Source organism: Oncorhynchus keta, chromosome 29, assembly GCF_023373465.1.
Source record: "Oncorhynchus keta strain PuntledgeMale-10-30-2019 chromosome 29, Oket_V2, whole genome shotgun sequence".
NCBI classification, from domain to species: domain Eukaryota; kingdom Metazoa; phylum Chordata; class Actinopteri; order Salmoniformes; family Salmonidae; genus Oncorhynchus; species Oncorhynchus keta.
In genome coordinates this window covers 14,487,037-14,500,411 of record NC_068449.1, presented here as the reverse complement: position 1 = coordinate 14,500,411, position 13,375 = coordinate 14,487,037, and the positions used below count along the sequence as shown (strand labels likewise).

The following is a 13,375-nucleotide window of genomic DNA, read 5'->3' as shown; positions in this document are numbered from 1 at the left end:
ACATGGAGAGAAATGGAGCGACATGGAGAGAAATGGAGACATATGGAGAGAAATGGAGAGACATGGAGAGACATGGAGAGTAATGGAGAGTAATGGAGCGACATGGAGAGAAATGGAGCGACATGGAGAGAAATGGAGCGACATGGAGAGAAATGGAGAGACATGGAGAGAAATGGAGAGATATGGAGAGAAATGGAGAGATATGGAGAGAAATGGAGAGAAATGGAGAGACATGGAGAGACATGGAGAGACATGGAGAGACATGGAGCGACATGGAGAGACATGGAGAGACATGGAGCGACATGGAGAGACATGGAGAGAAATGGAGAGATATGGAGAGAAATGGAGAGACATGGAGAGAAATGGAGAGATATGGAGAGAAATGGAGAGAAATGGAGAGACATGGAGAGACATGGAGAGACATGGAGAGACATGGAGAGATATGAAGCGACATGGAGAGAAATGGAGAGACATGGAGAGACATGCAGAGACATGGAGAGACATGGAGAGATATGAAGCGACATGGAGAGAAATGGAGAGACATGGATAGAAATGGAGAGAGGGGGGGGGGAAACAAAGAAGACAGAATTACCCAGTTTGTGTTCTAAATACTTGAGTTAACTACGCATAATTAAGTATTAAACACTGTCTCTCAAGGTAGTCTGTCATTGGTCATTCCCAGTCCATACCGGCTTGGCAGGCCTGGACTCTGATGTGGTACTGGGTGTAGGGGTCTAACCCAGACACACTGAGGTACTGTTCCCGTCCCACCGTACGCACCACAGACCTGGCACTTCCTGGATTCAACAGGATGTTGTAGTATAGAGGAAGACTGGTGTTGAACACACCTGAGAGAGGGAGAGTGAGAGAATGAGAGAGAGAGAGTGAGTGAGAGAGAGAATGAGAGATAGAGCGAGGGGGAGAGAGAGAGAGAACGTGACAGAGGATGAGAGAGAGAATGAGAGCGAGAGAGGGAGAGAATGTGAGAGAGAACGAGAGAGAGCATTCTTACTTTGTATTCCCATGACATCTCTCCTGTGTTTTGAATGCAATGTGGCTAGCTAGCAAAGTAACTCACAGATAAATATTGAGATGTGGTTCTCTATTAGAAAGGCCCTACATGCAAAACACAGTTTGTGCGATGGGATAATAAACCAGGGTGTGCTGGTTCTGTTCCATTGATCTCTGATTTATCCTGCCTTTGGCCACGGGCGCTCTCACGCGTTGGATTTACTACGGCATTGTGGGTAATTTAGTAGGATCTGAACATGTTCAGATGGTCAAGGGGACAGTGCATCACAGAGAGACTGGTATTGATGTGCACAGAGAGACAATGAACAGTCAGGACCAAGACATAACTGTCTGTATGCAGAGAGGTGGGAGGAGATATGGGAGGTCAGGGCAGGATGCATCACCTATCACCCTCTGTGTACCTATTCTTTATAAGGATCCTCAATACGTCTATGTATGTGTGTGTGGTTGTGTGTGCATCTGTGACTGTTTGGATGTGTGTGTATGCGGGCTTTGACTATGATTGTCTGCCTGAAGTAATCCATCTATAAATATTATCTTCTCATTATGTGTGTTTACTATGAGAGGGGCCTGAAATAGCACACAGACATATCCATAGGCAGGCTATTCTCGAGTCATTACAGGTTGATTCTAAAAGAGGGGAAGTATTGCCTGATCTCTCACGCTTGGTTAGGCTGCTGGACCCAGGGTTCGGAGTGTGTGTGTGTGTCTGTACGTGCATGTGTGATTATTTGTGTGCGTTTAAGCATGTGTGTGTATGTGTGTGTGTGTGTGGAGGGGTAATTATGTGCGGGGGTAATGTGTGTGTGTGTGTGTGTGGAGGGGTAATTATGTGCGGGGGTAATGTGTGTGTGTGTGTGTGTGGAGGGGTAATTATGTGCGGGGGTAATGTGTGTGTGTGTGTGTGTGTGTGTGTGTGTGTGTGTGTGTGTGTGTGTGAGGAGGGGGGGTAATGTGTGTGTGTGACAGATCGCTACTGAAGGATCTCTCCTGGTTGCTGTGGCTGCCATTACCCCTGATCAGGCTCTGTGTGGAGTTGAAAGTGGGGAACTGTAACGCTGCTGATTAGTTATAAATAATAGAACTTAAGGAGAGCTCCCATTGAACCTCTGAGGCAGCCTGGCACAGATCAAAGTACTAATACGGGCAAGGTGTGTGTGTGTGTGTGTGTGTGTGTGTGTGTGTGTGTGTGTGTCTCAGCAGAAGGCTACATCTGCTGAGGGAGAAAGCTATGAGGAAAGGTGAATAATTTAAATGTTTCATTTGTTAAGATAATCAGGCCATTCTCAATGCATCCTGGAACTCATGAATGTTGAATGACCTATCTGCCTATAGTTGGTGTGAATTATGGAAAGGTACCTCTGATGGGAATATGAACAAATTGTGTGTCTGTGTGTGCGTGTGTGCGTGTGTGTTTGTGTGTGTGTGTGTGTGTGTGCGGAGGCAGAGACTAGTGGATTAGGGACATGAGACTGAGGTCAAACAGCCTTATTGAGAGGTTGGGTCACATTTCTTTTGTCATAGCAATGTTACATAAAGCGTATATGAGCCTACAGGACCCGAGCCACTACCCATTGGTGGACCACTGCATTAGGGAAGTCTTTCCCACATCATAGGTGAGGGAAGCCTGACTCCAGTCCAGATAATATGTACTTCAGCCAACTCCTGAATATTGCTGTCATGCCAGTTGTATATGGCATGACAATGAACAAACATGCCGGTGACCTGGCTGAAACACATATTTGGACAACCAGATAAGGGGAGTAGCGGGTAGACAGAGAGAGGGGTAGTCACTGACCTGGGGGTGTCCAGGAGACGAAGAGAGAGCGGGGGCCAAACACGGTGACGTTATGAGGGGGCGGGACTCCCAGAGGGGAGGAGACTGGTGTCTGGACGACGTACCTGTTACTCAAACCACTACCGCCCCCGGTACTGGCCTCCAACACATACACATACCTGAGGGGGAGGAAGGGAGAGAATCTGTAGTGTTACACGATGGGAGAACACAGAGATACACACAGAGACACAGACACACATACAGACATAGCCACAGAGAAGCGGTCCAACACATTTTTTCGTCAGATTATATATTATATACTGTAAACTGAGTGAACAAAACATTAAAGACACCTTCCATTTTGCCCTCAGAACAGCCTCAATTCGTTGGGGCACGGACTCTACAAAGAGTGGAAAGCGTTCCACAGGGATGCTGGCCTATGTTGACTTCAATGCTTCCCACAGTTGTGTCAAGTTGGCTGGATGTCCTTTGGGTGGTGGACCATTCTTGATACACATTGGAAACTGTTGAGTGTGAAAAACCTTGCAGTGTTGTGGTTCTTCACACAAACGGGTGTTCCTGGCACCTACTATAATACCCTGTTCAAAGGCACTAAAATCTTTTGTCTTGCCATTTTACCCTATGAATGGCACATACAGTGGGGAGAACAAGTATTTGATACACTGCCGATTTGCAGGTTTTCCTACTTACAAAGCATGTAGAGGTCTGTATTTTTTTTATCATAGGTACAGTTCAACTGTGAGAGACGGAATCTAAAACAAAAATCCAGAAAATCACATTGTATGATTTTAGAGTAATTCATTTGCATTTTATTGCATGACACAAGTAACTTAATATTTGGTACAGAAACCTTTGTTTGCAACTACAGAGATCATACGTTTCCTGTAGTTCTTGACCAGTGTCACGCCCTGGTCTTAGTATTTTGTGTTTTCTTTATTATTTTGGTCAGGCCAGGGTGTGACATGGGTTATTTATGTGGTGTGTTTTGACTTGGGGTTTTTGTATGTAATGGGATTGTGGTAAGTGGGGTTGTCTAAATAAGTCTATGGTTGCCTGGAGTGGTTCTCAATCAGAGGCAGGTGGTTATCGTTGTCTCTGATTGGGAACCATATTTAGGCAGCCATATTCTTTGAGTGTTTCGTGGGTGATTGGTCCTGTCTCTGTGTTAGTTTGCACCAGAATAGGTTGTTACGTTACTTTTATTGTTTTGTTCTTGTTTATCTTTTATTAAACATGTATCGAAATAACCACGCTGCATTTTGGTCTGCCTCTCCTTCACCTGGAAGAAAACCTTAACAACCAGGTTTGCACACACTGCAGCAGGGATTTTGGCACCATACAGACCGTATCCAGATCCTTCAGGTTCCGGGGCTGTCACTGGGCAATACGGACTTTCAGCTCCCTCCAAAGATTTTCTATTGGGTTCAGGTCTGGAGACTGGCTAGGCCACTCCAGGACCTTGAGATGCTTCTTACGGAGCCACTCCTTAGTTGCCATGCTGGAAGACCCAGCCACGACCCATCTTCAATGCTCTTACTGAGGGAAGGAGGTTGTTGGCCTAGATCTCGCGATACATGGCCTCATCCATCCTCCCCTCAATACAGTGCAGTCGTCCTGCACCCTTTGCAGAAAAGCATCCCCAAAGAATGAGGGGGGGTTTCCACCTCCATGCTTCACGGTTGGGATGGTGTTCTTGGTTGTACTCATCCTTCTTCTTCCTCCAAACACGGCGAGTGGAGTTTAGACCAAAAAGCTCTATTTTTGTCTAATCAGAACACATGACCTTCTCCCGTTCCTCCTCTGGATCATCCAGATGGTCATTGGCAAACAGCCGGGCCTGGACATGCGCTGGCTTGAGGGGGGGACCTTGTGTGCTCTGCAGGATTTTAATCCATGATGGCGTAGTGTGTTACAAATGGTTTTCTTTGAGACTGTGGTCCCAGCTCTTTTCAGGTCATTGACCAGGTCCTGCCGTGTAGTTCTGGGCTGATCCCTCACCTTCCTCATGATCATTGATGCCCCACTAGGTGAGATCTTGCATGGAGCCCCAGACCGAGGGTGATTGACCGTCATCTTGAACTTCTTCCATTTTCTAATAATTGCGCCAACAGTTGTTGCCTTCTCACCAAGCTGCTTGCCTATTGTCCTGTGGCCCATCCCAGCCTTGTGCATGTCTTCAATTTTATCCCTGATGTCCTTACACCCTCTCTGGTCTTGGCCACTGTGGAGAGTTTGGAGTCTGTTTGATTGAGTGTGTGGACAGGTGTCTTTTATACAGGTAACGAGTTCAAACAGGTGCAGTTAATACAGGTAATGAGTGGAGAACAGGAGGGCTTCTTAAAGAAAAACAAACAGGTCTGTGAGAGCCGGAATTCTTACTGGTTGGTAGGTGATCAAATACTTATGTAATGCAATAAAATGCAAATGAATTACTTACAAATAATACAATGTGATTTTCTGGATTTTTGTTTTAGATTCCGTCTCTCACAGTTGAAGCGTACCTATGATCAAAATTACAGACCTCTACATGCTTTAGGAAAACCTGCAAAATCGGCAGTGTATCAAATACTTGTTCTCCCCACTGTATACACAATCCATGTCTCAATTGTCTTAAGGCTTAAAAATCATTCTTGAACCAGTCTCCTCTTCTTCATCTACACAGATTGAAGTGGATTTAAGTGACATCAATAGGGGATCATGGCTTTCACCTGGTCATTGTGATGTAAGAGCAGGTGTTCTTAATGTTTTGTACACAGTGTATATACACCGAATAAGAATATAAACGCAACATGCAACAATTTGAAAGGTTTTACTGAGTTACAGTTCATATGAGGAAATGAGGCCCCAATCTATGGATTTCACATGACTGGGAATACAGATATGCATCTGTTGGTCACAAAAATAAGAAGGTCCATGGATCATAAAACCAGTCAGTATCTGGTGTGACCACCATTTGCCTCATGCAGCGTGACACATCTTGATCAGCAGGTTGATTGTGTCCTGTGGAATGTTGTCTCACTCCTCTTCAATGGCTGTGAGAAGTTGCTGGATATTGGCGGGAACTGGAACACGCTGCTGTACACGTCTAGTTAAATGCGTACCCCTGAAAGGACTATTCACCAGCTGCCCCCTTATATCCACACCATAAAGACTATCCTAATTTCCTGCATATGACTGTGCGTGCCTGTAATAATGTGACGCACTTAGAGAAGGCCTCCAAAGCCTCACACACACACATTCATGACATCAGAAGACATATTAGCCTTTAAAAGGCGGAGGGTCGTGGGTGTTCAGGCATACATAAGCTGTGTAAGTGGGATACATTTAACATTGAAAGCCTTTAATTCTATATAAAGTCCACACACACACATTAATAACTGTACATTAGCTATTGTTCCAGGCAGCTTTAAACAGGCCCATTACCAGTTACGTAGAGGGTTAGACCAGCGCACTGAAACACATTAAAACCACTGATTTGTCACTCAGTCACATGTTTCATATAGATACTGCAATAATATCACACAAAGAGGAGGGAGGGAGAGAGAGATAGAGGGAGAGAGAAAGAGAGGAGAGAGAAATAGAGAGAGAGAGATGAGGGGGAGAAGGGAGAGAGGGAAAGAGAGAGAGGAGGGAGAGCGAGAGAGAGAGAGAGAGAGAGAGAGGAGGGAGAGAGAGAGAGAGAGAGAGAGAGAGAGGAGGGAGAGCAAGAGAGAGAGAGAGAGAGGGGGAGAGAGAGAGAGAGGAGGGAGACAGATAGAGAAAGAGAGAGAAAGAGAGAGGAGTAGGAGAGAGAGAGAGAGAGAGAGAGGGAGGGAGGGAGGGAGGGAGGAGGAGAGCGAGAGAGAGAGAGAGAGAGGGGGGGAGAGAGAGAGAGAGGGAGACAGAGAGAGAGAGAGAGAGAGAGAGAGAGAGAGAGAGAGAAAGAGAGAGGAGTAGGAGAGAGAGAGAGCGAGAGAGAGGAGGGAGAGCGAGAGAGAGGGAGGGAGGGAGGGAGGGAGGGAGGGAGTAAATATAGAGAGAGTTTATAGTAGCACAGTTCAGGGAGAAAGCAGCACTTTTCCAACGATATTGGTAAAGTGAAATGTGTGAGTGTATATGTGTGTGAGTTCCCGAGGGGGCTGACTGGGTGGAGAGGTTAATACCCCAGTCATCACAGACACTTCCTTCTCTGGTGAGGTAAGTGACAGCTAATCAACATTGTCATAAATAATCAATGACCATCGAGCAGACCACTTTACACAAACACGCACGCACGGTGCACGGCTAAATCAAGAGAAGAAAGGGAGAAAGGGAAAGAGGAAGAGAAGAGAGGGGGAATGGGACAGGAATGCCTCCTTGCAGGTTAGCTGGAATTACAAAGTGTGTGTGTGTTATCAGGAGTTAGGAAAACATTTAGTCACACATGTCTCTTCTCCCAGAGGATGGGAGGTCAACAAACAGAGGGATGAGGGATGGGGAAGAGGATAAGAGGGGGGGAGGAGAGGATAGGAGGAGGAAAAATATGTCAAATACACAACTGTTCTTGCAAACATAAACCCTTGACTGATCTTTCGCTGTGGAATTATTGTGAGATGTGTGTATTCTCCCATACAGTAGGTACTGAACACATAGCCACTTCGCCTTCAGTTGTATTTGCCTGTCTATACAGTTCTCCTCATCATCTAGTCAATGTCAACTCCAGATAAGAGCTCTCAGACAGGGCAAAATAACTAATACATTGGAGAGCAACGTGACAGTTAATGTCATGTCAATTAAACTAAATTTAACTCAACTCAGACTGATCTCCAGCTCCACAAAGAAACTAAATTTAACTGAACTCAGAGCTCAGACTGATCTCTAGCTCCATAATGGAACAGAATTTTAACTAAACTCAGACTGATCTCTAGCTCCATAATGGAACAGAATTTAACTGCACTCAGTCACACAGCAGTCAAATATTGAATCATTCAATTACACATACACAGGTGAGACCTGAGACAAAGACAGATAGAATGAGTGAGCGTGTAAGAGAGAGAGAGAGAGAGAATAACATAGCTGGACTGATAGGATAGGCTTTATTATCATGACCCTGACACACAGAGCAGACATCATAGTGGAGGGCATCCTGACACACAGAGCAGACATCACAGTGGAGGGCATCCTGACACACAGAGCAGACATCATAGTGGAGGGCATCCTGACACACAGAGCAGACATCACAGTGGAGGGCATCCTGACACAGAGCAGACATCATAGTGGAGGGCATCCTGACACAGAGCAGACATCATAGTGGAGGGCATCCTGACACAGAGCAGACATCATAGTGGAGGGCATCCTGACACACAGAGCAGACATCATAGTGGAGGGCATCCTGACACAGAGCAGACATCATAGTGGAGGGCATCCTGACACAGAGCAGACATCATAGTGGAGGGCATCCTGACACACAGAGCAGACATCATAGTGGAGGGCATCCTGACACACAGAGCAGACATCATAGTGGAGGGCATCCTGACACAGAGCAGACATCATAGTGGAGGGCATCCTGACACACAGAGCAGACATCATAGTGGAGGGCATCCTGACACAGAGCAGACATCATAGTGGAGGGCATCCTGACACAGAGCAGACATCATAGTGGAGGGCATCCTGACACAGAGCAGACATCATAGTGGAGGGCATCCTGACACACAGAGCAGACATCATAGTGGAGGGCATCCTGACACACAGAGCAGACATCATAGTGGAGGGCATCCTGACACACTGAGCAGACATCATAGTGGAGGGCATCCTGACACACAGAGCAGACATCATAGTGGAGGGCATCCTGACACACAGAGCAGACATCATAGTGGAGGGCATCCTGACACAGAGCAGACATCATAGTGGAGGGCATCCTGACACAGAGCAGACATCATAGTGGAGGGCATCCTGACACAGAGCAGACATCATAGTGGAGGGCATCCTGACACAGAGCAGACATCACAGTGGAGGGCATCCTGACACAGAGCAGACATCATAGTGGAGGGTATCCTGACACACTGAGCAGACATCATAGTGGAGGGCATCCTGACACAGAGCAGACATCATAGTGGAGGGCATCCTGACACACTGAGCAGACATCATAGTGGAGGGCATCCTGACACACAGAGCAGACATCATAGTGGAGGGCATCCTGACACACAGAGCAGACATCATAGTGGAGGGTATCCTGATACACAGACCAGACATCATAGTGGAGGGCATCCTGACACACAGAGCAGACATCATAGTGGAGGGCATCCTGACACAGAGCAGACATCATAGTGGAGGGCATCCTGACACACAGAGCAGACATCATAGTGGAGGGCATCCTGACACACAGAGCAGACATCATAGTGGAGGGCATCCTGACACACAGAGCAGACATCACAGTGGAGGGTATCCTGATACACAGACCAGACATCATAGTAGAGGGCATCCTGACACATAGAGCAGACATCATAGTGGAGGGTATCCTGATACACAGACCAGACATCATAGTAGAGGGCATCCTGACACAGAGCAGACATCATAGTGGAGGGCATCCTGACACACTGAGCAGACATCATAGTGGAGGGCATCCTGACACATAGAGCAGACATCATAGTGGAGGGTATCCTGATACACAGACCAGACATCATAGTAGAGGGCATCCTGACACAGAGCAGACATCATAGTGGAGGGCATCCTGACACAGAGCAGACATCATAGTGGAGGGCATCCTGACACACAGAGCAGACATCATAGTGGAGGGCATCCTGACACACAGAGCAGAGCAGACATCATAGTGGAGGGCATCCTGACACAGAGCAGACATCATAGTGGAGGGCATCCTGACACACAGAGCAGACATCATAGTGGAGGGCATCCTGACACACAGAGCAGACATCATAGTGGAGGGCATCCTGACACAGAGCAGACATCATAGTGGAGGGCATCCTGACACACAGAGCAGACATCATAGTGGAGGGCATCCTGACACACAGAGCAGACATCATAGTGGAGGGCATCCTGACACACAGAGCAGACATCATAGTGGAGGGCATCCTGACACACTGAGCAGACATCATAGTGGAGGGCATCCTGACACAGAGCAGACATCATAGTGGAGGGCATCCTGACACACAGAGCAGACATCATAGTGGAGGGCATCCTGACACAGAGCAGACATCACAGTAGAGGGCATCCTGACACACTGAGCAGACATCACAGTAGAGGGCATCCTGACACACAGAGCAGACATCATAGTGGAGGGCATCCTGACACAGAGCAGACATCATAGTGGAGGGCATCCTGACACACAGAGCAGACATCATAGTGGAGGGCATCCTGACACACAGAGCAGACATCATAGTGGAGGGCATCCTGACACAGAGCAGACATCATAGTGGAGGGCATCCTGACACACAGAGCAGACATCATAGTGGAGGGCATCCTGACACAGAGCAGACATCATAGTGGAGGGCATCCTGACACAGAGCAGACATCATAGTGGAGGGCATCCTGACACAGAGCAGACATCATAGTGGAGGGCATCCTGACACAGAGCAGACATCATAGTGGAGGGCATCCTGACACACAGAGCAGACATCATAGTGGAGGGCATCCTGACACAGAGCAGACATCATAGTGGAGGGCATCCTGACACACAGAGCAGACATCATAGTGGAGGGCATCCTGACACACAGAGCAGACATCATAGTGGAGGGCATCCTGACACACAGAGCAGACATCATAGTGGAGGGCATCCTGACACACAGAGCAGACATCATAGTGGAGGGCATCCTGACACACAGAGCAGACATCATAGTGAGGGCATCCTGACACACAGAGCAGACATCATAGTGGAGGGCATCCTGACACACAGAGCAGACATCATAGTGGAGGGCATCCTGACACAGAGCAGACATCATAGTGGAGGGCATCCTGACACACAGAGCAGGCATCATAGTGGAGGGCATCCTGACACACAGAGCAGGCATCATAGTGGAGGGCATCCTGACACAGAGCAGACATCATAGTGGAGGGCATCCTGACACTGAGCAGACATCATAGTGGAGGGCATCCTGATACACAGAGCAGACATCATAGTGGAGGGCATCCTGACACACTGAGCAGACATCATAGTGGAGGGCATCCTGACACACTGAGCAGACATCACAGTAGAGGGCATCCTGACACACTGAGCAGACATCACAGTAGAGGGCATCCTGACACACTGAGCAGACATCACAGTAGAGGGCATCCTGACACACTGAGCAGACATCACAGTAGAGGGCATCCTGACACACTGAGCAGACATCACAGTAGAGGGCATCCTGACACACTGAGCAGACATCACAGTAAAGGGCATCCTGACACACAGAGCAGACATCACAGTAAAGGGCATCCTGACACACTGAGCAGACATCACAGTAGAGGGCATCCTGACACACTGAGCAGACATCACAGTAGAGGGCATCCTGACACACTGAGCAGACATCACAGTAGAGGGCATCCTGACACACTGAGCAGACATCACAGTAGAGGGCATCCTGACACACTGAGCAGACATCACAGTAGAGGGCATCCTGACACACTGAGCAGACATCACAGTAGAGGGCATCCTGACACACTGAGCAGACATCACAGTAGAGGGCATCCTGACACACTGAGCAGACATCACAGTAGAGGGCACCTGACACACTGAGCAGACATCACAGTAGAGGGCATCCTGACACACTGAGCAGACATCACAGTAGAGGGCATCCTGACACACTGAGCAGACATCACAGTAGAGGGCATCCTGACACACTGAGCAGACATCATAGTGGAGGGCATCCTGACACACTGAGCAGACATAATATAATAATAATAATCACAGTAGAGGGCATCCTGACACACTGAGCAGACATCACAGTAGAGGGCATCCTGACACACTGAGCAGACATCACAGTAGAGGGCATCCTGACACACTGAGCAGACATCACAGTAAAGGGCATCCTGACACACTGAGCAGACATCATAGTGGAGGGCATCCTGACACACTGAGCAGACATCACAGTAGAGGGCATCCTGACACACTGAGCAGACATCATAGTGGAGGGCATCCTAACACACTGAGCAGACATCACAGTAGAGGGCATCCTGACACACTGAGCAGACATCACAGTAGAGGGCATCCTGACACACTGAGCAGACATCATAGTGGAGGGCATCCTGACACAGAGCAGACATCACAGTAGAGGGCATCCTGACACACTGAGCAGACATCACAGTAGAGGGCATCCTGACACACTGAGCAGACATCACAGTAGAGGGCATCCTGACACACTGAGCAGACATCACAGTAGAGGGCATCCTGACACACTGAGCAGACATCACAGTAGAGGGCATCCTGACACACTGAGCAGACATCACAGTAGAGGGCATCCTGACACACTGAGCAGACATCATAGTGGAGGGCATCCTGACACAGAGCAGACATCACAGTAGAGGGCATCCTGACACACTGAGCAGACATCACAGTAGAGGGCATCCTGACACACTGAGCAGACATCACAGTAGAGGGCATCCTGACACACTGAGCAGACATCACAGTAGAGGGCATCCTGACACACTGAGCAGACATCACAGTAGAGGGCATCCTGACACACTGAGCAGACATCACAGTAGAGGGCATCCTGACACACTGAGCAGACATCACAGTAGAGGGCATCCTGACACACTGAGCAGACATCATAGTGGAGGACATCCTGACACACTGAGCAGACATCACAGTAGAGGGCATCCTGACACACTGAGCAGACATCACAGTGGAGGGCATCCTGACACACTGAGCAGACATCATAGTGGAGGACATCCTGACACACTGAGCAGACATCACAGTAGAGGGCATCCTGACACACTGAGCAGACATCACAGTAGAGGGCATCCTGACACACTGAGCAGACATCACAGTAGAGGGCATCCTGACACACTGAGCAGACATCACAGTAGAGGGCATCCTGACACACTGAGCAGACATCACAGTAGAGGGCATCCTGACACACTGAGCAGACATCATAGTGGAGGACATCCTGACACACTGAGCAGACATCACAGTAGAGGGCATCCTGACACAGAGCAGACATCATAGTGGAGGACATCCTGACACACTGAGCAGACATCACAGTAGAGGGCATCCTGACACACTGAGCAGACATCACAGTAGAGGGCATCCTGACACACTGAGCAGACATCATAGTGGAGGACATCCTGACACACTGAGCAGACATCACAGTAGAGGGCATCCTGACACACTGAGCAGACATCACAGTAGAGGGCATCCTGACACACTGAGCAGACATCACAGTAGAGGGCATCCTGATACACTGAGCAGACATCACAGTAGAGGGCATCCTGACACACTGAGCAGACATCACAGTAGAGGGCATCCTGACACACTGAGCAGACATCACAGTAGAGGGCATCCTGACACACTGAGCAGACATCACAGTAGAGGGCATCCTGACACACTGAGCAGACATCACAGTAGAGGGCATCCTGACACACTGAGCAGACATC

General features: G+C 48.3%; 1 protein-coding gene across 5 annotated transcripts in view; it reads right to left on the bottom strand.

Annotated features, from left to right (window-relative positions):
• Positions 1-13,375, bottom strand: part of ush2a (Usher syndrome 2A (autosomal recessive, mild)) — a 504,765-nt gene that overhangs the window by 59,656 nt on the left and 431,734 nt on the right. For all 5 annotated transcript variants that reach the window (XM_052485995.1, XM_052485996.1, XM_052485997.1 and 2 more), the window contains exons 64-65: positions 2,831-2,988; positions 690-848 (exon numbers count right to left, since the gene is read on the bottom strand). In XM_052485995.1, the coding sequence (XP_052341955.1) occupies positions 690-848; positions 2,831-2,988 (317 nt within the window). The remainder of the gene's footprint in view (positions 1-689; positions 849-2,830; positions 2,989-13,375) is intronic.